The sequence below is a fragment of the Oncorhynchus nerka genome, linkage group LG5 (assembly GCF_034236695.1).
Source record: "Oncorhynchus nerka isolate Pitt River linkage group LG5, Oner_Uvic_2.0, whole genome shotgun sequence".
NCBI classification, from domain to species: domain Eukaryota; kingdom Metazoa; phylum Chordata; class Actinopteri; order Salmoniformes; family Salmonidae; genus Oncorhynchus; species Oncorhynchus nerka.
The window spans coordinates 36,057,905-36,085,503 of record NC_088400.1 but is presented as its reverse complement, the minus strand read 5'-3'; the positions used below and the strand labels follow the sequence as shown (position 1 = coordinate 36,085,503).

At 42.6% G+C, this 27,599-nt stretch overlaps 1 protein-coding gene across 5 annotated transcripts in view; it reads left to right on the top strand.

Moving 5' to 3' along the window:
* Window positions 1-27,599, top strand: part of fgf13a (fibroblast growth factor 13a) — a 267,849-nt gene that overhangs the window by 215,808 nt on the left and 24,442 nt on the right. For 3 of the 5 annotated variants that reach the window (XM_029659707.2, XM_029659706.2, XM_029659711.2), the window contains 2 exons: window positions 13,540-13,650; window positions 26,877-26,980. In XM_029659707.2, the coding sequence (XP_029515567.1) occupies window positions 13,540-13,650; window positions 26,877-26,980 (215 nt within the window). Of the gene's footprint in view, window positions 1-6,923; window positions 7,047-9,222; window positions 10,154-13,539; window positions 13,651-26,876; window positions 26,981-27,599 lie in introns of those variants that run through there. The other 2 variants (XM_029659712.2, XM_029659709.2) reach the window with 2 other exon arrangements.

Genomic DNA, 27,599 nt, shown 5'->3' with positions numbered 1-27,599 from the left:
GTGTTTGTGTGTGTGTGTGTGTGTGTGTGCGTGCGTGCGTGCGTGCGTGCGTGCGTGCGTGCGTGCGTGTGTGTGTGTGTGTGTGCGTGCGTGCGTGCATGTGTGTGTGTGCGAGCATGCGTGCGTGCGTGCGTGCGACTCCTATTAGTCATTCAGGTCAGACCCGTCTTGGAGCTTTGCTATTTCACACACCGTTTGGTGCCTCTGATTGAGATTTATCCACGTCATTACAAGGCACCCATCTCAAACACTGTGTGTATTACTAAGACTGTGTGCATAACTGTGTGTGTGTATTACTACGGCTGTGTGTGTATTGCTAAGAGACTGGAACCTGGCGGCATGTGTCACTGCTTTAGGCAGCTTAGGCTGGAAGGCAAATGCTGTTCATTGATGTGAATGCAGGTATATGAATTCATGATTGACATGAATGGAATCAAGGATTGCCATTTTGGAATACTTTAACATTTTGTTCTATGCAGTTATTTCGAATGACGTTTCTCTTCATTATTTGTGGATGTGACAATTTGATAGGGAAGATGGAGACACCAAGGCTGTGGAACTAAATATCCTCTGTCAGATCAGCGTCACATCAAACCTTTTGAGGCGTGTGAATGAATATTAATAGTGGCTGAAGAGAATTCAAAGTCTCTGATCAATAGCCGTTTTTTTCTCAGTCGAGTAGTCAGTCAGACAGAAAGTTAGGCAGAGCAACTCTGCTTTTAGTCTTTGGATAGCACAGCACCATGTGTTCTTATAATTAGTCTCCATTGACGTCTAAGACTGTTGACGTCTGTTCCCCCACTCCTCTGAGGCAGAACACCCCATAATTACTCTGCCAGACTCGGATCTCCAAGTCTACTAGGCAAAAGGTGAGGGGGCATATGGTAATAGCCAGGTATTAGATCTAGTCTGCTACTCTGCTTATTTCCTGTGTGCTTTAAGTGAGATGTAAGGCCTATCTGCTACTGCACAGTGGTTTAATGAGGAAAGAGACTGGTATACAGTTTAGACAGTACTGAATTGATGTTGGATGGACTTCACAGCCCTTTGTTCCCATGTTTGCTATTTTTATGTTTGATTATTTTTGATTTTTGAAATACCAGAAATGCCACTGTGGACAAATACAAACAAGTTCATATATATAGACAAGGAGCTGCTCCTTTTGTTGGTAGTTGCGTAGTTCCCACGGTGGAGCTCAGAGCTGCTTTTCTGCTTTGTCATTTGTCCCCACGACGGAGCTCAGAGCTGCTCTTCTGCTTTGTCATTAGTCCCCACGGTAGAGCTAAGAACTGCTCTTCTGCTTTGTCTTTAGTCCTCACGCTGGAGCTCAGAGCTGCTCTTCTGCTTTGTCATTAGTCCCCACGGTAGAGCTAAGAACTGCTCTTCTGCTTTGTCATTAGTCCCCACGGTAGAGCTAAGAACTGCTCTTCTGCTTTGTCTTTAGTCCTCACGGTGGAGCTCAAAGCTGCTCTTCTGCTTTGTCATTAGTCCCCACGGTGGAGCTCAGAGCTGCTCTTCTGCTTTGTCATTAGTCCCCACTGTAGAGCTAAGAACTGCTCTTCTGCTTTGTCTTTAGTCCTCACGGTGGAGCTCAGAGCTGCTCTTCTGCTTTGTCATTAGTCCCCATGGTGGAGCTCAGAGCTGCTCTTCTGCTTTGTCATTAGTCCCCACGGTAGAGCTAAGAACTGCTCTTCTGCTTTGTCATTAGTCCCCACGGTGGAGTTTGGAGCTGCTCCCCAACATCATAGTCAATACCCTGGGGGTACCAGTCCCAGTCACGATAGTCCATGTCATTATATGCTGCTGCAGTCAGTCCTCCAGGCCCTGGAGGGCAGCAGAGAGCTCTGAGGCTGTCACCCCAGCCCCGTGGCCCAGCCTTTCAGCCACAACTAGGATCCAGCTCTTCTCCTCACAGAGCCTTGAGGAAGGGTCTTGTCTCTTGTAATACCCCTTCCCCCATCCCCATAACAATCACACATGCTCAGGTGGACAGTCTCCATAGCAACGCTGGTTGTCGTCATGGCAGTGGTGGCCTAGTCTACTGTGCTGCAACATGGATGATGTAGCTGTTGTTTACCAGCAGAACCAATTAACTGTAAGCACTCAGAGGCCAGCAGCAATGCAGTTTAGAACTGCCTCATTTGTTACCATATAACATTATTAATTAGAGATTATGCCATATTGTTCTCCATCCATGGGAGGTCCTTTCTTTGAGCCAGAACTATACCAAGGAAGCTCTTGCACTGAGCTCAGTGTTTTGAAATGCAATGATTTAGATAACATTCCAAAATGTACTTTTAAGGAATTTCAATGTACTTTCAGGATGCTACCAATTATATTTTTGATGCTTTGACCTCTATCAGGTTTAAGCTTCTCACTATAATCAATGCCTGTCCCCCAAGTTCTGCCTAACCTCTCAATCCCAAATTAGAAATTCATTAACAATGATTTAACTTGATAGACTGGTGCCATTAATAGGAGACAGTAGTAATTTTTTGGGCTCTATCTACAGAGGTCATTATGGCTGTGTTTACACAGGCAGCCCAATTCTGATATTTTTTTCATTAATTGGGCATTTTGACCAATCACATCAGATCTGATGTAAAAAGATCTGATGTGATTAGATCTTTTTCAGAGCTGATCTGGTTAAAGACCAATTTGTGAAGAAAAAAAAAGATCAGAATTGGGCTGCCTGTGTAAACGCAGCCCAAGGTTCACACTCTTCGGAGCACATCCCATATCTCGTGGCACTCCGTAACACAGTACCCCTAGCGGGTAGAAGATGTAACAGCACCCGCTCTCTGAGGAATCAATGATATCATTGTTTACTGGCAGAGTGACGGAGGCAGGCTGTGTGGTGCTGTCTGAAATATCCTTGTTCACAGCGTGAGCAGCACAACTCGCCGGGATCGTCGCGCTCCATCTGTGTGCCTTTGTATGGCAGCAGGCGGCACAATAGTACCCTGGCCTACGCAGTCACTGTCAACCTGGCACACACTTCACACCCATCCTGTATACAAAACATACACAACACCAACGGTTCGGCACTCCAATACATCTAGCTTCAGCATTCCTGTCTCTCTCCATTGATCTATATTGCTGATTGTGCTCACAGCTTGGAGTTAGTACTGGTTTGCCTTTTATGGCACTGATAGTATTGACGCAATGCTGACTGTGTATGTTGCTCTAATAGCTACTGGAATCGCCTGTGTGTTGTACTGGACTTTAGGTTGTCCATGGAGGCTCTCCTCCCCCTCTTGTGAGGCTGTGGCTGGGAGAGAAGTTAGAAGAACAGCGATGGTAACAGTAATGAATGGAACCCTGGCAGGCTGGCACACTGCAGGTCACACAGACTTGGTTTGCAAACACATACAGGCAAACACACGCATGAACACATGGACACACACACGCACGCCTCAGCCCTGACAAGCAGGGCGACCATCTCTCTTTCTCGCCACTCACATCCCAAGTTGAAAACCTATGCCATGAGCACGTTATTACCGGAGAGCAAGGTATCTGTAGTCCATCTCATCACAGCAGCAGCCAGCTTACCAGTTGAGTTAGACACATGCTTATGCCACACTCAGACAAAGACAGGCATGGTTGAAGGTACACATAGATAGACACTTTCCCAGCATCTCTTGTGATGTTCTATTTGTACTGCTTGTGCACTGCAGCCCTCCTCTCCTCAGTTGCCATGTAGTCACTGATACAACTTGCCTGTCCCTTTGACTGATGGTCTCAGCTTATCCACAGTGGATCTGAGACACATACTGTTGTAGTAGAACATGGGGGTCTGCCTCTTGTCCTTGTTGGGGGCCACTTCTCCAATGTCAGGGTTATTGATGGGCAGTGCATGGGACAGATGGCATGGTTTTATAGAGATCGATGCATACAGCACATACATACCTACCTACCTACAGATGTAGGATCTTAATTTGATCTCACTGCTGCAGGAGAACTTTCCTGCAATGCAGAACGTTTCAAACTTGTAGTGTGTTTCAGATGTGTTAATAAAGCTTCTGAAGTTTGTAATTTTCACTTTGAAATGTCAGACATACATATAGTTCCTTCAAGAAGCATTCACACCCCTTCACTTTATCCACATTTTGATGTATTACAGCCTGAATTTAAAATGGATTACATTTCAATCAGACATTTAATATATTTTAGAGCCTAATGGTTATTAATTACACTTTAGATGGTGTATCAACATACCCAGTCACTACAAAGATACAGGCGTCCTTTCTAACTCAGTTCCCTGAGAGGAAAGAAACCACTCAGGGATTTCACCATGAGGCCAATGTTGACTTTAAAACAGTTACAGAGTTTAATGGATGTGATAGGAGAAAACTGAGGATGGCTCAACAACAATGTGGTTACTCCACATTACGAACCTAAATGACATAGTGAAAAGAAGGACATCTGTACACAATACAAATATTCCAAAACATGCATCCTGTTTGCAAAAAATAACTAAAGTAAAACTGAAAAAATGTGACAATGAAGTGAACTTTAAGTACTGAATACGAAGCGTTTTGTTTGGGGCAAATCCAAATCAACACATCACTGAGTACCACTCTTTATATTTTCAAGCATGGCGGTGGCTGCATCATGTTATTGGTATACTTGTCATCAGCAAGGACTAGGAGTTGTTTAGGATAAAAAAATAAAGAGAGAGCTAAGCGTAGGCAAAATCCTAGAGGAAAACATGTTTCAGTCTGCTTTCCAAAAGACACTGGGAGACAAATTCACCTTTCAGCAGGACAATAACCTTATACACAGGGCCATATATACACTGGAGTGGCCTACCAAGACAACATTGAATGTTCGTCAGTGACCAAGTTTCAGTTTTGACTTAAATTTGCTGGAAAATATATGGCAAGAATTAAAAATGGCTGTCCAGCAATTGTCAACAACCAACTTGAAAGAGCTTTAAAAATATTGAAAAGAATGAAGTGCAAATATTGCACAATCCAGGTGTGCAAAGCTCTTAGAAATTTACTCAGAAAGACTTACAGCTTTAATCCCTGCCAAAGGTGATTCCAACAAGTATTGACTCAGGGGTGTGAATAATGATGTAAATTAGATATTTCTGTATTTCACTTTAAATACATTTGCAAAAATGTCAAAAACATGTTTTCACTTTGTCATTCTTATATTGTGTGTAGATGGTAATATTATTTTGTATTTAATCCTTTTTGAATTCAAGCTGTAACAACAAAATGTGGAATAAGTCAAGGGGTATGAATACTTTCTGAAGGCTCTGTACATACATACATACATACATATTTATGAGGTGAATTTAGTGTCAGTATATGTCCCATCATACTGTACCATAGAGAGGGTCCTGATCACTCCCACCTATTTAAGGAACGTAGTCCCTTGAGTCCATCATCAGCTTGATGCGTTCTGGCTCACGACAGTAGAGGAGAAAACGAATGCATCCACTTCCATTGTGGATCAATATCGTGACATATCAACCCTTTTACGTACAAATATCCCTATCTAATGTTTCTGACCTTCAAAACAACCTATAGAATACATGTAGAATTGCTAAGGGCAAATAGTGGTCCCCTTCAACAAATCATATTGTTAACTTTTAGTAAATGTGTATGCCCACTAATGTTTCTTCTCTCATGATCTGTAGTTACTAGTGTATATCAAGGTCAATATCTGTCATTCTGCCCCTGAGCAAGGCAGTTAATCCAATGTTCCCACGGCGCCGAAGCTATGCCAAAACCATGGAAGTTGACTATGGCAGCCCCCCCTGCACCTCTTTGATTCAGAGGGGTTGGGGTAAATGTGGAAGACACATTTCAGTTGAAGTCAATTCAGTTGTACAATTGACTAGGTATCCCCCTTTCCCTTTCCCCATTACTTTGAGGGGTCATAATTTGCAAGGCCTCAACAAAGTCCGTTTTTTGAAGTGCAGTCTTGTTGGCATCCGCAATGGCTAGTCCTTTAGCAATCGAAGTCTAGTCACTTGCGCCATCTAGTGTTCAATGCTGGCTAGGATCTGCCTCTAAGGACTACAGTACAATATCACCACATTCACCACACTTCAGGCCTTCATATGTAGACCATTACAATGACTGATGCTTGTCTTGGAGAGTAATTTTCTTTTATACTTAATGTAGTCTATTCAATCTGAAACGCTTTAGCGTTACAGATTCCGCAATAGAAATGTAAACGCTAAAGCGGGAGCAATGCCTTTAATATTCAATCACGCTGTAAATCTGACTTTACGCGATGCGGATTGAATAGAGCCCTAAGTAAAGTTCAGTAAACTATATTTCATATTTGATATCTGATTAGACATGGAAGATGGTTGTTTGCTATAAGAACGCTTGAATCGTGTCTTTAAGTTGGCGTGATTAAATTATATTCTATGTTTCATGTCCCTTTGGCTTTGACAGTTAATGTGATAAAGTAATGTACAATGTGGAAGGACACTGTTAATACTGTACCCGTTTTTAAATCCTGCTTATGTGTCCAGAAAAACAGAGCTCCCATGTAAAAACCATCTGCTAATGCCTATTGTCATCTCCCGTTGATGTACGTCAATGCATTTCAGTCGAAAGTGGACAGGGCCTGCCTAACCGGTTTACCCGGCACATTAAAGGATCGTTTTCCATCCATTTTTTTTTTGTAATATGAGAGGAAACTATTCTCTGCCCTCGGCAGGAAGTATCTCAGCGAGCATTTTCGATCACTTTTCTTAATTTCTGACCCAGAGAGCACAGCAGTTTAGTGACTACACTCCGGATCAACAAGACCTCCAAATGCATCTTTAATGAGCATTTTAGAAAGTCATAATGGCATCTCACTAATGCTCGTCGGTTAATGATCTTCTGCAGGCCCCGCCTCTACGCTTCTAACGTCTACGCCGATGACAGTTCTTTGAATTATCTGGTTTAAACTTTTGTAGCATCTTCTTGCTTTCATTCCAAGATCCGACGACTGTTTGCTCATATTGAGGACACTTTTCTTGGCTTCAGATATGCATCGAAGCAAGACTTTTCCCTTGAGAAAATCTGCGTCAGGTAGGCGGCTCTTCTCCTTTCCAAGTGTTTCTGCACATTTTATTTCAGTTTGTTTGGCTTTTAGAGATCTAGCCTACTTTCTGATGCACATTGGATATTCTTATATTCCAATTTACTTTGTGTTTTGCTGCATGGTCTGTGGCGGAAGATGGTTGTTTTTAACTGTTGAGCACTGTGAAGAGGCAGAGGCGCACGCCCTCTTGCCGGAGCTATCCATGGTGCTGAAGTAAAGATGACCTCTGCGATAGAAGTGCGGTAGATGTCTACCAAATAAAACTAGTCGGAAGTTTACCGTTTATTATACGTAGGCTATGTATAAAACTTGATGAAGTTGATGGATAGAATTCGACATTTTACATATTGGTGCATATCAATTGTAACAAACATATCGGTAATATGTTAAACGGTATGTATGTTGAAAGATGATATATTCACAACAGATCACTCAGGTTGATATTATTGGATGATCAAGTTTGAAAAAGCATACCCTACCTAACTTTCTAGTAAAATATGTAGGCTGTTATACTCTCGAGTCTTGAGTCTTTTCAGAAATCTGCTTTTAATATTGTCTGTTCGCTATGACTGTAATCGATGGATTAATGATTGGGAAATAGTTTATTTCTATGTAATTGATCGTAACAGGTTTGTCTTTATTTTTATGAACAAATCATTTTAAAAATGCAGGTCTTTGGCTTCTGCGTGTGGCAGTGTATGCAATGGCCTACTAATGTACAGCACTATTGATCTATGGATCATGTCAAGTTTGTGTACGGCAGCTTCAAATCTGGACTGTAGGTGGCACCCTTGTGGAGGCTTTGATTAGGATACGATGCACAGAGAGGAAACAGAGACGGTTTTAAAGGGAGGAATGGGAAGTATAGCTACTGCTGCTTCTTCAGGGAGTTATTGAAAGTAGCCTTGTCAGTGAGGGAGAAGCTGTCTCCTTACGTATGTTTGATCTAGCAGTTGATGCAATAGCAGGATATGACTCCTGTCTTGTTGTGAGGGAGTTTGTTCGATGACTATCCGTGAGTTGCGTGCCATCGATTTTTGTTTTTTTACTCCCACGTGTAAAATGTAGATAGATTGAATCAGGGGCGTGCGCTGTTATGTGTTGATCTCATGTACTACCAGCTCTCAGTCTCACGTCAGAAGTAGACGTTCCTCCATGTTTCTCAAACGTTACATGTCGTAGTTGTTCCAAACGTATGTGTATCATCATTATCATCAACATCCTCATGTTGTTTTGTTGTAAATAACTGATACAAATATGTGTAGGTGGCCCTTAGTCTAGGACTAGGTTGAAGATAACAATATCTATAAAGTATATATTTTTGACCCAGCCGTCAGTGTAAGGCAAAGGCCAGACTACCATGGCAACACGCTGGTCAAAAATGTGGACACGAGCTTCCTGTTGTCGCCACATTCCCATCTCCTCAACCTTCTCTAGGGACAGACAGGATGTGAAATATTGATGATGGCTCAGTTTCAACCCGAGACTCATTTACTCCATCGCCCTGTCTTGTTTTATGCCAGTGGCTGCTTTCAGAGTTTTTCTTCACATGAGTGTATAGGTGGCAGAGGTAGCCCAATCCATCTTCGACTGTGTCAGGGCTTTCCCACATTCTGAGTCATTGGTCACCGTACCTCTCACTTGAGCACCACGGTCACGTTTGTTTGGGTGTCTGCAGTGAAGCAGGTGGGAGTGGGCAACATCTCAAGGCAGTGTCGTTGTCCAAGGTACTGCAGTGGAGTTTGGGGATGCAGGTCGCCTTGCTTATCTCACACAATCATAATTAAAAGTGCTAAAATGATTGCAGGGACCATGGCTAATTGTATATTGACAATGCATGATAAGGAAAATGTGTTGTCTATTAATTAGTGTTGGCTACGGGATCTACTGCGAGTGATACGCTTTATGAGCAATTTCATCCCCAACTTTTTTGATAAATCTTTCGCATGCGTAATGGTTATGCCTAAAATACATACTAATTGAATCGGTATTGAATAATTGAAGGGACAGAGAGAGAGGGTACCAGAATATTCTCATGCTCCCTCCACCCCCACTCCCCCTCCCGGTTCCCCCCGCGCTAGTTCTGCGCCTGGTTAGGATGCTCCCTCGGAGCGCAGCAGTATAGCTTAGACTGTGCAATATGCACTGGGGTCTGATATTGTGTTTGTAGCGGTTTATTTCATGTCGTATTGTTTGAACAAGAGAGGGAAAACAAATTTAATCTCTATAATAATTCGTCTCTCTATCCTCTCCCGTCGCTCTATCTACTAAACCGGTTTAGTCCGTGCACTGTACTAGCAGCGCTTTGCCCGTGACGAGGGAGATTAACGACCTAAAAGATAAGAGGAAAACATCATCATTGGAAACGTTTTCTCTGCGTTTTCTAACAGGTGTTTTTCTGGCTGCGCATTAGCGCGGTCCACAACCACCTGCGTCTGCGCCACTCTTCATGTGCATGATCCCTGCTTTTGTGGGATGGTGCAAAACGGCTTTTAGGGAAACAGCTGCGCGTTAGTTATGATGCTGGAGAAATGCCACTATTTGTGCTGTACGAGAGTGGAACATGTGTCTCGTCATTTTTTGTTGAGGACTGTTTTTTCTTTCCGGAGATAAGATGCACCGTTACCGAGCTACGCCCAACAAAACCAACAGAACAAATATCAACTTACAGAACATTTAATAGGCATCATTTTGAAGAAGAGTGGAGGTACTTCTTTATGCACTGACTGTATTTTGAATTTATTATATTTATTTCACAATTAACGAGCAATGACTGCGCTTTGCATTTGAGGAATCTTTGGATGACCACTGCTGCTTGAGAAAGATTTCCAATAAAAAATTGAAAGGGGTAGAGGGGAGCATTTTTCATAGTCTGGAAGTTTTCTACGGAAAACCGTCAAACTGGCCATGGCTGCAGCGTTAGCCAGCTCCCTTATCCGGCAGAAAAGGCAGGCGAGGGAGCGGGAGAAATCTAATGCCTGCCGCTGCGTTAGCAGCCCGAACAAAACGAAGCCATGCGAGAAACCGAGCCGGCTGTCTATGTTCTCTCGGGTCAAACTCTTTGGCTCCAAGAAGAGGAGACGGAGGCGACCAGGTCTGTTTTGGGTATCGCTAATTCCGTTAGACCATCACAATTCATACGTTTGATTTCTGTTGCCATTTCTTCAGTTTCGTCATCACTTTCCCCAACTCTGCTCTGTGCACCAAATGTCAGGGGGGCTGGACAACCAAAGTGGCTATATAGGTATAGGAACATCATCAACATTTATAAATGATTCGAATTGATACATATATATATATATATATTTAAATATCAATAGAATGTTAATCCAAATCTATAAATGCAGATTTATATCAAAGGAAAGACAGCTAGAAGGTCTCCCTATGGATGTGTATTTTAGTTCATGCACAAAAGTGTGACCTATGACATTTCAGACTGTTAATATCTACCTAAGTGATGTATTATATTGGTGCTTCATCCCTCAATGTCTGCTCATGTAATCCCATGTGGACCATTACAATAGAGCCAGCTAAACAGGATTAGAGCATAACACAAGCCCACTGTGGTCTTTAAATATCATTGCCATGCTTATGTCTGTTGTCTGAATCCACAATGAGCAAGCTTAAAAAAAAGACTCTATGCAGATATATTGCTTTGGTGTACTACCATGGGACACAGGATGTACAGCAGGCACCCAAGCATTTGAATAGTTTTGTGTAATTCCACCAAGTTTAGAAAATGATGAAGGATATGTATATCTTTCTGGAGAATATGTCAAACACACTTTGTGAAGTTTAACACATCCTGTACACATGTATTAAACTTTATATATGGGGATTTCAAAACCAACCGCAAAAACTTCCAGGGACATTTCCTGTACAGACAGACGGTCTGTATTTCAGAGCAGTGCTCTAACAAAAAACTGATAAGGCATCCCAACAGACCTCTCAGTCCCTGAATGGCCCATGCAGAATAGTCTGCCAAGGTGCGATTCATGTAGTTAGTGAAGGCTTAGCCACTGCAGCTTACAGGGCCCAGACAGAACCTCATCCACAACCAGAACCAAACATCAGTGAAACAGACCAGCTTGCTTTTGACCGTTAGCTGTGCTACATACCAGCACTAACTTACGGCTGGTTCTCTGTGATGTTTACAAAGCTACATGAGCCGTGGCCCTTGGTTAATGAGCACCGCTGAGGTTTGCTGAGCGTGACTCAGCCCTGTGCTTTCAGACCGAAATGAGCTCCAGTTAATTCCTCTCCCATCAAGTTCACAGGCTGGTTCAGGCTGTTTTGTAAGTGCCTTATGCAGGTGGGGGTGTGTTGCTCGGGGGGCTGGGGCTAAGCTACCCTGCAGTGTTCCCTCAGAACTGGACCCATACCATGATACCAGTCTGTACCCTCTTTCATCCCACCTCATCCCCCTCTTCCACCTCCCTGAGGCAGGACTGTGGAGTCGGGGGGGGGGATAGGGAGTGTGTGGTTTTACGTAACACATATGTGGAGCCTCAGCAGAAGCAAGATACTTTTCTGCTGCGGCTATACAAGTGTGTTTGTGTATGGATGTGTTTGGGTGTGTCAGTGAGTGTGTGAGTAGAGATCCCCGAGTCTCCTGGTAGAAAAAGCCGCCCACTGATTTCACCTTATGACGCCATTCTCTGTCTCCGATACATTGTTTCCTTGTGATGTAACACCTTGTGAATGTGTGTTTTGAAGGTAGCACAGGAATTTACAAATCAAGAAGTCTCCAATGCAATTTTCTCCTCCAATCCACATATTTTCATTCAATGCATTTTAAGCAACGTTGAAGAAATACTCTTTATGGCTTGTTATAGGAACCCAGATGGCTACCCAGCATCACACCCAGTTTACTTATGATTAGTGGACTGGCATTTTGGCGAAAATCTCTGCCTTTGAAAAGACGTCAGCCTCCTGATGTATCAGTCTTAAAAGGTTCCAATAGTAGGGAGCCACTGGTGCAAAAAAAATAGCCAAAGCATGAGTACTGGCCAGGCGGTAACCTTTGTGAGGGTAGTAATGGCAGTATTGAAAGGTAAAGCAGATGAAAGAGAGGATGAAAGGTGTGGTAAATGACGATAAAGGACAGTCCTCTAGGGAAGGGAGCACGGGGAAGGGATAGCTCTTAGCAGAACATGACACACCAAAATGTCAAGCTTGTGTCATCATAGGCACTTCCAGGTTTTATTTTTTTATATATAAGATATAGGCCACCGCCTTCCCAACTAAAATCTCTTTAGATGGAGTTTGAACTACTGACTTTGTTAATCCATTGGCTAGCAGAATTTGTACTTTGTAATGTAGTTGTCCCAGAACATGGATGGCATAGATGGACGGAATTTCCCCCCCACAATACATGGCCATCCATTACACCATAGAAGGAAGTTGTATACCCCATATTTAAAACACAGCATTTTCACTAGGGAACAAACAAACATAATATGGACAGTTAGCATTTTTTAAAATCAATCAGTGCTTATCCTGGATAAATATTGACTCTTACTGTCAAGCACCTGCTCTCCATGTAATCCTCTCAGGTGCGGCCACAGGCCCCTTTGGAATAAACCCAGACTTCCTTTCTAGTCTCCCTAGTCCTTCCCTGTTCCTGTGTGTGGTAGAGATAGGAACTGTTTGCTCATACGCCGGTATCCATGGCTTGATCTTCTAGACGTAGGCAGAGATGTGTTTGCGCTGGTCCCTTGAGCCTTTGGAGAGCTGAGAATGTGGCTACGCTGGTCCTATTGGGAGCAGGACTGGGGGGACTGGTTAGTTACTTAAGCAATAAGGCCCTTGAGCCTTTGGAGAGCTGAGAATGTGGCTATGCTGGGCCTATTGGGAGCAGGACTGGGGGGACTGGTTAGTTACTTAAGCAATAAGGCCCGAGGGGGTGTGGTATATGGCCAATATACCACGCCTAAGGGCTATTCTTATGCACGACGCAAAGCAGAGTGCCTGGCTATAGCCCTTAGCCGTGGTATATTGGCCATATTCCACAAACCCCTGAGGTGCCTTATTGCTATTATATACTGGTTACCAACATAATAAGAGCAGTAAAAATACATGTTTTGTCATACCCGTGCTATACGGTCTGACTTACCACGGCTGTCATCCAATCAGCAGTTTATAATGTAGTTTATAACCTAGTGTGCCAGGTTTATAGGATTACAGAATATCTTGTTATAAGATACATGGCTGGTGGATGGGTGAACAAGGTTCCTGTGTGGGCACAACTCTCATCACACCCTACCCCAGTCCGTTTTGGAGAGGGTGCACAAAACTGAACTGAAACCAGCACCTTGATTATACAACAACATCAGCATCTTGATTATACAACAACATCAGCATCTTGATGCAACTTCATCTTTCTCCAGGAATGAGACAAGCCTTGATGCAGGATCAGAGCCTGTCTCCAATCTCACACTCCCCCTCTTCTCCCTCCTCCCTCTCTCCCCCTCTCCTCAGAACCCCAGTTGAAGGGGATTGTGACGAAGCTGTACAGTCGACAGGGCTTCCACCTGCAGCTGCAAGCCGATGGCACCATCGACGGGACAAAGGAGGAGGACAATGGCTACAGTAAGTCTCCTCTGCTCGGCTGGCACCAGGGACATATTCATTAAGGCAGTGGTTCCCAAACGGTGGCTTAAAATGAATCATTATAATAAATCAAATAGAATGGTTTTATATAAATAATTCTAGCAACAACAGATTAAACGACTTTGGCCGAGGAGTCGGTGGAACAAGTTAAGAAGGTACAATACAATATTATTAATCTACAATATAGGCTACCCTTAGATGTACATCAGGGTCTGGGAGGCACACAGGGATCCACAGTACTTCATCAATGATCCATTTTTTAACTCAGTACTTCTTGTATTCCCCCCCAAAATGGGTTCGAACATAAATGCACTGTAATCTAAGCTTTTCAAACTGAAAAACGGCCCCATCGGAAAATGTTTAGAATTGCAGGAAATTATCTTGAAACCTGCACATTTTCTCTCCAATATGAAGAGGGAGGGCTTTAAAATGTTATTTCCCAGGGCCTGAGACTTGGCAAGTCTTGCCATGTGCTGCAGCAGTCATAATTAAACTCCTTGTATGCTATTTTTATAGCACTCTAAAGTCAGAATTGTGTACTGATTTTGAGGGGGTCCCTGATGAATTTGCAATCACAAAAGTGGTCTCCAGCACCAAAAAGTTTGGGAACCCTTGCTTTTTGCAACGGAAGACAAAAACAAGCATTTCTTTATTGGACAAGTTCCTTTTTAAGACAGTTTTCTTCCGTGGGGGTCTAATGAATACTACGTTGTCCATCAACCTAACCCATCTACTCCATGCTGATTCCAGACCATCATATATCCCATGTAAATGAACCCGGTCATCAGTTAACTCTGCGTCAACACAGTAAACAGTCTGTTGGCACAGTAATGAACACCAAATGAACACTTCTTGGCTGGTTCCGTTTCAAAGAGGAAGCACAGCTTTGATCTGTACATTCTGCATACTGTTCTAAATTGTGGCTGAATTTCTTTCTCGCTCGGATCACATTTGAGATCTCTCCACTGCTACACATTTACTGCGTATCTCATACAGATCGACTTACACTGACTGTACAAAACATTAAGAACACCTGCTCTTTCCATGTCATAGACCGACCAGGTGAAAGCTATGATCCCTTATTGATGTCACGTGTTAAATCCACTTCACTCAGTGTAGATGAAGGGCAGGAGACAGGTTAAAGAAGGATTTTTGTGTATGTGAATGGGCAAGACAAAAGATGTATGTGCCTTTGAACGGGATATGGTAGTAGGTGCCAGGCGCACCGGTTTGTGTCAAGAACTGCAACATAGCTGGGGTTTTCACGCTCAACAGTTTCCTGTGTGTATCAAGAATGGTCCACCACCCAAAGGACATCCAGCCAACTTGACACAACTGTGGGAAGTATTGGAGTCAACATGGGCCAGCATCCCTGTGGAACGCATTCAACACCAAGTAGAGTCCATGCCCTGATGAATTGAGGCTGTTCTGAGGGCAAAAGGGAGGGGGGGGGGGTCCTAATGTTTTGTAAACTTAGTGTATTTGGTTCAGTCTATTTGTATCCCTCATCAGAATGAAAATCCCATATTATCCCTTCCTCATATTTTCCAAAGCCTTTGAGATGTGTAAAACAAACACTAGAATAGAACGTGTCTTACAGCAGTGATATGCAGCATTATATTGTGTTTAGGGAGATCAGTCCAGGGGCTGATTGGCTTTTTTAATCTGTTACAGACCTTAGTAACACCAGGCTTTCGGTAATCCACACAGTATTGATCATTCAGTACCAGTACTCCCACTGCTCAGGGTGCTGAGTTCTACAATGGGCCGATTAAAGTAGAGATAGGTAGCAAAACGAGAGCATACATCCACCAGGCACAAACACAATCCAACACATGTGGATAGATATTAGATACATGTACAGACTGATGGAGAGTCCCAGGGTTTTCTGTGCAGCCTGTTAAGAGATGCTCTCATCCTGATCTCCGCAGAGTAACTATTGACGGACAGCTGCTTCCTGCTTTGTAATTGCTGGCAACGGTATTGGATGTCATATACTGTTGTGACATTATGACGCTTGTCAGTAAAAACATTGCATTAAGAGGTAATTGACTGATGTCGTTATAGGAACACAAGTCCCACCCTGTTCTGATAATACCTATACTAGAGTTGCCTTGGCAGAGTGGTAGGTAGACTATTAACAGCCCCAGAACGCCATTCCCTAGGCGTTGGCGCGACTCGGAAGTGCCCGCCCTGTGCCTCATGGTGCCGCGTGGTTCGTCGTCAGGGCACTAATGTAATACCTGCGGCTGCCCGGATCACCATCGCCCCGAAACTAATCGAATGTGGCATTCTGTGAGAGTGTAAATTAGCCCCGACTATATTCAATTAGTCACTTAAGCCAGATGACACTTCTTTCACACAAATGAACACCCGTTCTGTGCAGCCTGCGTGTCAGTCGGAGCAATAACAGACTCGGTAATCGTCTGGTTTTATTATGTTGCCGTCGCGGGGAGGAGAGGGGGAGGGATTAGGGAGGAGGGAGATATGAATAACATAGAAGGGAGGGAGCCTACTTAGAGAAGAGAGAATGAACACAACACACACCAACCACTCCCCACTCCCACGTCTCCTAGAGCTAGTTAGATAGAGCTGTTAACAGTTACAGTCCTATTGAGATACGTTATGTAACACTTGGAAGAGAAAAATGATAGAGCTGGGTGAATAAGAACGGGAGAAAAGTGAAGCCGTTTGCACCGGTCCAAAAATAGCGTTGTTAGGCGCTGGGTGCTCTTGTCTCCATGGTGACGGGAGCGCAGTCCTCTCTGAGCTATGGTGTCTTGTGATGGTGGGAGAGGAGCTACTCAAATGCTAGTACGCACACGCACACACACACACACACACAAGCATTCTAACATTGCTGAGGTAGCACTCATGAATATACAGCAGTGTTCGTTGATGTTTTTTTAAACTTTTGTTTACCAAATCCGGAGCAGCCCAACTTTTGCTCTAGCTGGGCAGGTCATTTTTTGGGCATGGAATTTTTTGAGATATCTGGAGGATATTTTTTACTTTTGAAGTACTATTTTAAAATCAGACAGACTTCATTAGATAGGCAACATTATGAACCATTATGCAAAATATCGTCCAGCGCATACCAAATAATTTCCAAGTTTCCAAAGAAGGAGCACCGATTCAAGACATTCTCAAAGGCGATTCATCCACTTCTTTCTTGCTGTCATAATGCTGCTTAAGTCCGGTTATACCCTTAAACTAAGATTCACACACATTGATCTAATTGGCTAATCAAGGCGTGGGGTTGGGAAGCCTTTGTCACCGGGTACATTTGAATCTGTGTTAGTTTGTCCCTCCTCTCTCTGTATGTTGAGCAGTAATATTTATGCTGACGATCTGAGCTCTGCTTTGATCCTTCATAATCATCTCCTATATGAATGGCTCTCAGACTACAGTACAGAGGGTTTGAAGTGGAACAATACCATAATATGGAGTCACGTGTAGAACCTAGTTAGTCTCTTACCAGGACTGGGCATGTGTTTTACTGTTACGTTCGTGTTGAACCTCAGGTGTTCTGTGAGATACAAGTAATTGAGTTTCCCCTCTCGAAAATCCCAGGCGGCCAATTGGCTGGTAATCCCCCTGAAATGAAGTTTACCGCAGCTGTGTCTGTGTGTGGGTCTCAGCACGCAGCCAACAGACAAAGAGAGGGAAAAGGGGAGAGAGAAAAATATTAAGCAGATAGGTCCATGTAGTCAGATGAGCTGCAGCAGAAATAGATGGAGAGAGATGGGAAGGGGTAGAGCGAGCATTATTAAGTGGAGAGAACCCGTCGTGCTGCAGCGGCATGAGCTGTAGCAGGAATGTGGTCGCCTATACCATGAATGTAATGGAATCCTGTCTATTCCCATACTGATACTTTCAACAACAAAAACACTTAGCTTAGCTACCTAAACAACAGCAAAAAACATACCGACATGACCCACAAAGTACTTCCACCTACATGAAACCCAGTTATCCACATAGATACTCTGAAAATAGCAAGACACCTGCTTGTTGAACACCTCATTCCAAAATCATGGGCATTAATGTGGACTTGAACCCCCCTTTGCTGCTATAACAACCCCCACTCTTCTGGGAAGGCTTTCCACTAGATGCTGGAATATTGCTGCTGAGACTTACTTCTATTCAGCAACAAGACCATTAGTGAGGTCGGGCACTGATGTTGGGCGATTAGGCCTGGCTCGCAGTCGGCTTTCCAATTCATTCAAGGTGTTCGATGGGGTTGAGGTCAGGGCTCTGTGCAGGCCAGTCAATTTCTTCCAAACCAATCTCGACAAACCATTTCTGTATGGACCTCGCTTTCTGCACGGGGGCATTGTCATACTGAAACAGGAAAGGGCCTTCCCCAAACTGTTGCCAGAGTTGGAAAGAGGGAATCATCTAGAATGTCATTGTATGCTGTAGTGTTAAGATTTCCCGGACTAAGGGGCTTAGTCCGAACCATGAATAACAGCCCCAGACAATTATTCCTCCTCCACCAAACTTTACAGTTGGCACTATGGTAGCGTTCTGCTGGCACCCAACAAACTCAGATATGTCGGATACCGAGATGTACCTGGATATACAGCCCAAAACCACTCCCTTTTCCCGGGATAAATAACTGTGAGAAACCAGTAAATGCAAAGAAATGATTTATATGAAATGGAACTGTTAAATTATATGGGATGTCTAAATGTGTCTTCTCTACGGCCTCTGCATGATGAATCATCAACCCTCATAGTGGGGACAGACAGCCCATCTCAGTAAGGAGCGCAGTTCACAATGCATGGAGACCTACAGTATCATCTCATCACGGTAACTTTGTTTCTTGTGACAGGTAGGCCTGCATTTGCTGCAGCATAGGCTATGCTACAGTAATATACAGTTTGAATGCGTGTCTAATTTACCCATCTCCACCTGACTTTCGGGGTCACCTTATTTCTTAATTGTAAAGATATCTAGATTTTTTGATTGCAGCTGCAGTGTTTTAAAACAGCCTGCCACTCGAATATCGTTGCTTTAAATCAGTGCACATGGGAGCACTCTCTCGCAGTCTTTCTCTCTCTCCATCAACTCCATTCAAATTGAATCCAAAACAGATCATCCTGTTCTAGATTGATAGATTGCCTTTTATATAGATTGCCTTTTATACAGATGAAAAGCAGTAGAAATGCAGTATTAGCCTTATATTTAGCTAATTAATGATGAGTTATGCATAATAAGCTTTAACTTATAGACTCTGTCTCTTATGCAGTACGCAGGCAACTGTGCTCCACTGGCCTCTCTCCTTAAAAAACGCTCCTTAGCTCTTGGAGTCCCATGCAAGAATTTATTTATTTATTATTTTTTATAATTTCTTCTACCAATAGACTATTCGAAGAGGGACGCAAGCTCTTGTTTTGCGAAATGTTAAATACAGCAGGCCAATAAAACTCATGGGTAGTTTGAAAGAAGAGCGAATGCGCGATGGCGGTAGGCCAAATCAGTTATTTATTCTGGCCCATAACCATTCAATCTTCGTGAAGAGAAGTGAAAGCCTTCTGCATCTAAGTCTAGTCCCATATCATTCAAGGAAGTCGTTGTATTGAGGAAGATATGGACAATGAAACTTATTTCGTTTAACTGTTGAAAGTGAGAAGGAATGAAGCAACAATCGAGAGAGAAGGAAGTAGGCTAATAACATTAGGGGGAAATATTATGAAATGTATATATGTGTCAGTCGACACATATAATTATACAAATAAGCCCTATTATATGTCCAAAGTAAAATCAAATTTGCTAGCCTGTACTTGTAACTTTGTAGGCCGCATGTGCTGTACCCGAGTCACATATTCTCTCCCTGCTTTATCATGGTAAGAACAATGTGCGTAATTAGAGTCCGTGTAATGCAGCATAATACAATACAGTATTGTAAAACAGTTCGCACAAAATATTAGCCTTACTGGAGCTAGTTTCATTTATTTACCCAAGAGAGCATATAGATAGCTATATCTATGGGCTTTTATTTTTCTGTAATGTGCAGTAGCCTATGTCATGTATGTATTGGATAACGGCACAATAATTTGTTTTTTTGGGGGGGCTTGGGCTCATTAAATGTCTTTAAGGCTCATAAACTTTTGTTATTGACCAAATACTTATTTTCCACCATAATTTGCAAATAAATTCATTAAAAATCCTACGATGTGATTTTCTGGATTTTTTTTCCTCATTTTGTCTGTCATAGTTGAAGTGTACCTATGATGAAAATTACAGGCCTCTCTCATCATTTTAAGTGGGAGAACTTGCACAATTGGTGGCTGACTAAATAATTTTTTGCCCCACTGTATATAGTGTAGCTAGCTGATCCCAGATCAGTTATCTCTGTTTACAAGGCAGCAGATGTTGCTCAGGATGGAAGGCTCCAGTGGGACTGGGATCAGCCAAGGTCTGCAGGGGAAGAGAGGATGGAGGAGAAGAGAGATGAAAGAGAGGAGAGGAAGGAGGAGACGAGATATGGAGGGAGGAGAGGAGGACAGGAGAGCAGAGGGTGAATTTACGGAATCATTCTGCAGTACTACCTCTACAGTGGGTTGGAGTAGCTTTTTACTTGATGAAATCCCTACTCCTCTTCTATTGTTCACCATGGAAGACTGGGGAAACACAGAAGCTGTCTTAGTGTTAAAGTCAGGGGAGAGAGTCCATCACAGCTGGACTGCTTACATGGGCTTCCTCTCTGGAGGGAGGAAGTAGTTATTTAGAGAGGATCTGTGGTGAGACCCCTGTGTGGTTGTTCCTAGCACCTAAGTCCTTGAACCTGTCAGTAAACTAAGAGTGAAAGGGAGAAGCAGAGGACCAGTGCTGATGACAAACACATATCAATGCTGATGTTGAAAAGAGAGAACTTTGTCTCTTCACCTTAAGTATCCTCTCCCATTGTTCTTATGTCGCTGGCATCCTATCTGCTCCATATAGACAGGTGTGTGTGTGTGTGTGTGTGTGTGTGTGTGTGTGTGTGTGTGTGTGTGTGTGTGTGTGTGTGTGTGTGTGTGTGTGTGTGTGTGTGTGTGTGTGTGTGTGTGTGTGTGTGTGTGTGTGTGTGCCTGCGAAGTGTGTGTGTGTCCTTATATTCCTGTGTGATTATGTAAATCCCCACACACAGAGATGTGCCTGTCTTTATCCCATAGCCCAGAGTGACCCTGTCCTCTGTTACCAGAGGGCATGCATGTGGCAGCACTGTGTGCAATTAGTGCCAGCCAGGATAGAAGAGGAGGGGGCAGGACACAGCAGCAAAGCCATTGTTTGGCTCTGATGTTAGCGTAACTCTAAGAATGCAGTTACAATACATAACGGCAGTAGTTACAATAACATCTTTACAGTTACAATAGGACATAACAGCAGTAGTTACAATAACAGCTTCACAGTTACAATAGGACATAACAGCAGTAGTTACAATAACAGCTTTACAGTTACAATAGGACATAACGGCAGTAGTTACAATAACATCTTTACAGTTACAATAGGACATAACAGCAGTAGTTACAATAACAGCTTCACAGTTACAATAGGACATAACAGCAGTAGTTACAATAACAGCTTTACAGTTACAATAGGACATAACGGCAGTAGTTACAATAACAGCTTCAAAGTTACAATAGGACATAACGGCAGTAGTTACAATAACAGCTTTACAGTTACAATACATAACGGCAGTAGTTACAATAACAGCTTTACAGTTACAATAGGACATAACAGCAGTAGTTACAATAACATCTTTACAGTTACAATAGGACATAACAGCAGTAGTTACAATAACAGCTTCACAGTTACAATAGGACATAACAGCAGTAGTTACAATAACAGCTTTACAGTTACAATAGGACATAACGGCAGTAGTTACAATAACATCTTTACAGTTACAATAGGACATAACGGCAGTAGTTACAATAACAGCTTTACAGTTACAATAGGACATAACGGCAGTAGTTACAATAACAGCTTTACAGTTACAATAGGACATAACGGGAGTAGTTACAATAACAGCTTTACAGTTACAATAGGACATAACGGCAGTAGTTACAATAACAGCTTCACAGTTACAATAGGACATAACGGCAGTAGTTACAATAACAGCTTTACAGTTACAATACATAACGGCAGTAGTTACAATAACAGCTTTACACTTACAATAGGACATAACAGCAGTAGTTACAATAACATCTTTACAGTTACAATAGGACATAACGGCAGTAGTTACAATAACAGCTTCACAGTTACAATAGGACATAACGGCAGTAGTTACAATAACAGCTTCACAGTTACAATAGGACATAACGGCAGTAGTTACAATAACAGCTTCACAGTTACAATAGGACATAACGGCAGTAGTTACAATAACAGCTTCACAGTTACAATAGGACATAACGGCAGTAGATACAATAACAGCTTTACAGTTACAATAGGACATAACGGCAGTAGATACAATAACAGCTTTACAGTTACAATAGGACATAACGGCAGTAGTTACAATAACAGCTTTACAGTTACAATACATAACGGCAGTAGTTACAATAACATCTTTACAGTTACAATAGGACATAACGGCAGTAGTTACAATAACAGCTTCACAGTTACAATAGGACATAACAGCAGTAGTTACAATAACAGCTTTGCAGTTACAATAGGACATAACAGCAGTAGTTACAATAACAGCTTTACAGTTACAATAGGACATAACGGCAGTAGTTACAATAACAGCTTCACAGTTACAATAGGACATAACGGCAGTAGTTACAATAACAGCTTTACAGTTACAATAGGACATAACGGCAGTAGTTACAATAACAGCTTCACAGTTACAATAGGACATAACGGCAGTAGTTACAATAACAGCTTTACAGTTACAATAGGACATAACGGCAGTAGATACAATAACAGCTTCACAGTTACAATACATAACGGCAGTAGATACAATAACAGCTTCACAGTTACAATACATAACGGCAGTAGTTACAATAACAGCTTCACAGTTACAATAGGACATAACGGCAGTAGTTACAATAACATCTTTACAGTTACAATAGGACATAACGGCAGTAGCTACAATAACAGCTTTACAGTTACAATAGGACATAACGGCAGTAGATACAATAACAGCTTTACAGTTACAATAGGACATAACGGCAGTAGTTACAATAACAGCTTTACAGTTACAATAGGACATAACGGCAGTAGTTACAATAACAGCTTCACAGTTACAATACATAACGGCAGTAGTTACAATAACAGCTTTACAGTTACAATACATAACGGCAGTAGATACAATAACAGCTTCACAGTTACAATAGGACATAACGGCAGTAGATACAATAACAGCTTTACAGTTACAATAGGACATAACGGCAGTAGTTACAATAACAGCTTCACAGTTACAATAGGACATAACGGCAGTAGTTACAATAACAGCTTCACAGTTACAATAGGACATAACGGCAGTAGTTACAATAACACTTTACATAACAGCTACAATTACAGTTACAATAGGACATAACGGCAGTAGTTACAATAACAGCTTCACAGTTACAATAGGACATAACGGCAGTAGTTACAATAACAGCTTCACAGTTACAATAGGACATAACGGCAGTAGTTACAATAACAGCTTTACAGTTACAATAGGACATAACAGTAGATACAATAACAGCTTTACAGTTACAATAGGACATAACGGCAGTAGATACAATAACAGCTTCACAGTTACAATAGGACATAACGGCAGTAGTTACAATAACAGCTTTACAGTTACAATAGGACATAACGGCAGTAGTTACAATAACAGCTTCACAGTTACAATAGGACATAACGGCAGTAGATACAATAACAGCTTTACAGTTACAATAGGACATAACGGCAGTAGTTACAATAACAGCTTCACAGTTACAATAGGACATAACGGCAGTAGTTACAATAACAGCTTCACAGTTACAATAGGACATAACGGCAGTAGTTACAATAACAGCTTTACAGTTACAATAGGACATAACGGCAGTAGTTACAATAAATAGTTACAATAGGACATAACGGGGCAGTTCTTTACAGTTACAATAGGACATAACGGCAGTAGATACAATAACAGCTTCACAGTTACAATAGGACATAACGGCAGTAGTTACAATAACAGCTTTACAGTTACAATACATAACGGCAGTAGATACAATAACAGCTTCACAGTTACAATAGGACATAACGGCAGTAGATACAATAACAGCTTTACAGTTACAATAGGACATAACGGCAGTAGTTACAATAACAGCTTTACAGTTACAATACATAACGGCAGTAGATACAATAACAGCTTCACAGTTACAATAGGACAGTCGATACAATAACAGCTTTACAGTTACAATAGGACATAACGGCAGCTTTACAGTTAGTTACAATAACAGCTTCACAGTTACAATAGGACATAACGGCAGTAGTTACAATAACAGCTTCACAGTTACAATAGGACATAACGGCAGTAGTTACAATAACAGCTTCACAGTTACAATAGGACATAACGGCAGTAGTTACAATAACAGCTTTACAGTTACAATACATAACGGCAGTAGATACAATAACAGCTTCACAGTTACAATAGGACATAACGGCAGTAGTTACAATAACAGCTTCACAGTTACAATAGGACATAACGGCAGTAGTTACAATAACAGCTTCACAGTTACAATAGGACATAACGGCAGTAGTTACAATAACAGCTTTACAGTTACAATACATAACGGCAGTAGATACAATAACAGCTTCACAGTTACAATAGGACATAACGGCAGTAGATACAATAACAGCTTTACAGTTACAATAGGACATAACGGCAGTAGTTACAATAACAGCTTTACAGTTACAATACATAACGGCAGTAGATACAATAACAGCTTCACAGTTACAATAGGACATAACAATAACAGTCGATACAATAACAGCTTTACAGTTACAATAGGACATAACGGCAGTAGTTACAATAACAGCTTCACAGTTACAATAGGACATAACGGCAGTAGTTACAATAACAGCTTTACAGTTACAATAGGACATAACGGCAGTAGTTACAATAACAGCTTCACAGTTACAATAGGACATAACAGCAGTAGTTACAATAACAGCTTCACAGTTACAATACATAACGGCAGTAGTTACAATAACAGCTTTACAGTTACAATACATAACGGCAGTAGATACAATAACAGCTTCACAGTTACAATAGGACATAACGGCAGTAGATACAATAACAGCTTTACAGTTACAATAGGACATAACGGCAGTAGTTACAATAACAGCTTCACAGTTACAATAGGACATAACGGCAGTAGTTACAATAACAGCTTCACAGTTACAATAGGACATAACGGCAGTAGTTACAATAACATCTTTACAGTTACAATAGGACATAACGGCAGTAGTTACAATAACAGCTTTACAGTTACAATAGGACATAACGGCAGTAGTTACAATAACAGCTTCACAGTTACAATAGGACATAACGGCAGTAGTTACAATAACAGCTTCACAGTTACAATAGGACATAACGGCAGTAGTTACAATAACAGCTTTACAGTTACAATACATAACGGCAGTAGATACAATAACAGCTTCACAGTTACAATAGGACATAATGGCAGTAGATACAATAACAGCTTTACAGTTACAATAGGACATAACGGCAGTAGTTACAATAACAGCTTTACAGTTACAATACATAACGGCAGTAGATACAATAACAGCTTCACAGTTACAATAGGACATAACGGCAGTAGATACAATAACAGCTTTACAGTTACAATAGGACATAACGGCAGTAGTTACAATAACAGCTTCACAGTTACAATAGGACATAACGGCAGTAGTTACAATAACAGCTTTACAGTTACAATAGGACATAACGGCAGTAGTTACAATAACAGCTTCACAGTTACAATAGGACATAACAGCAGTAGTTACAATAACAGCTTCACAGTTACAATAGGACATAACGGCAGTAGCTACAGTAACAGCTTCACAGTTACAATAGGACATAACGGCAGTAGATACAATAACAGCTTAACTTTGAGAGAAAGAGCACAAATCACTGTCTCTGTTTGCCTTTTTTTCAGTGAGCATGAGCGATGATTATTTATTGATTTTTAGCATTATTTAACCTCTTTAAGGCTAGATCATTTGCCTCTCTCGGCCGCTGCTCACGCTATGAAAACCCCCTCTCTGTTCCGGAGTTCAGGAGCTGACCTCTGTGGTGGCGGGCTGCCTCTCTCTCCCTTAGCGTATGAATGCAGGGGAGATTGTGGCCAGGGGAGATTGTGGCCAGGGGAGATTGTGGCCAGGGGAGATTGTGGCCAGGGGAGATTGTGGCCAGGGGAGATTGTCAGCTTTTTGGCTAGCACAGTGACAGTAGGATAAAGGTGTGAGCGGTTTGGCATATGAGGGTAGAGCCGGGTGGAAAGAGGTCTCTGTTCAGCCTGCTAAGCTAAGCAGTACTGTAGCTAACTCCGTAGAGGAGACTGGGGTAGAGTGAAAGGATATGGTTGGCAGGAATAGTGCGGGCAGAAGTCTTAGCTTAATGTATCGTTCCCTACTTAGATTAGCTCTGCTCCTGGGGGCCTCCCGAGTAGCGCATCGGTCTAACGCACTGCACCGCAATGCTAGCTGCATTACCACAGATCCTGGTTCGATGCCGGGCTGTTTTACAGCCGGCTGTGGACAGAAGACCCATGGGCGACGCACAATTGGCCCAGCATCATCCGGGTTAAGGGAGGGCTTGGCCGGCTGGGATGTCCTCGTCAGATCGCGCTCTAGTGACTCCTGTGGTGGGCCGGGCACAGTGCACGCTGACACGATCGCCAGGTGTACGGTGTTTCCTCCGACAGAGTGGTGTGGCTGGCTCCCGGGTTAAGTGGACATTGTGTCAAGAAGCAGTGAGGCTTGGCGTGGTTGTGTTTCGGGAGGACGTACGGCTCTCGACCTTCGCCTCTCCCGAGTCAGTACGGGAGTTGCTACCTGCTGTTTAGTCACCCTAGATGCCCCCTCAAGCAGGAAAACTCAGACCGAGGCATGGCTTCACTAAATTCTATTTACTGGTGGATAAACAGTGTGCTTACTCTCTTCTTCACAAGATATTAGACATGTTTTTTTCCCCCTCCATTTGTTGACAGGATTGTGAGTAACTTTCTCTTTCTCCTCCCCAGCCATATTCAACCTCATTCCAGTGGGGCTTCGAGTGGTGGCCATCCAGGGAGTTCAGACCAAGCTCTACCTGGCCATGAACAGCGAGGGCTTCCTGTACACATCAGTAAGTCTCCCCAACCTTCTTCTGTGTGTGTGTGTGTGTGTGTTCTCAATGTGTGTGTTCTCCTGCTCTCCCTGGTAGAACACAGTGGCTCCATATAGCCAGCTTGCAGCAGATGTCTCACATCTTTCCTAACCTCACAATCATTAAGAGCTACCTACAAGAAATATTGCTTCCTTCCTTCCTCCCTGCTACTTTCTGGCACAGCCACATACCCATTTGCGGTGCAAAGTCAATGCTACATCATGATCACAGTGCATGTGGAATACTGAGCTCTCACCAAAATGACATGTTTCCTAACAGGTGTCCCCAGTTGTTTACCATCTGTGCCCAGCCCTGCCTCTCTCACCAGGTGGCTAGAGTGGGTGTGTTAGCATGGGGCCTGGCTGGCAGCATGATTTGTGGTGGCGGGGGTGATGAGTGTGTATGCCTGCTAATGTGTGCGTGAGTATGTGAGTGTGTGTGCGCACTGGTAGTGATGAGGGTGGTGGTGGAGAAGAGTGTGTTTGTTTCTTTGTTTATGTGTGTGTGTTGGGGTGGTTCGGCCCTGTGCCCTTGTCCCTGCCCCCACACCCCATGCCTGCGTCTGACCTTCTGGGCTGTACGGAGCTGAAATGCCGCT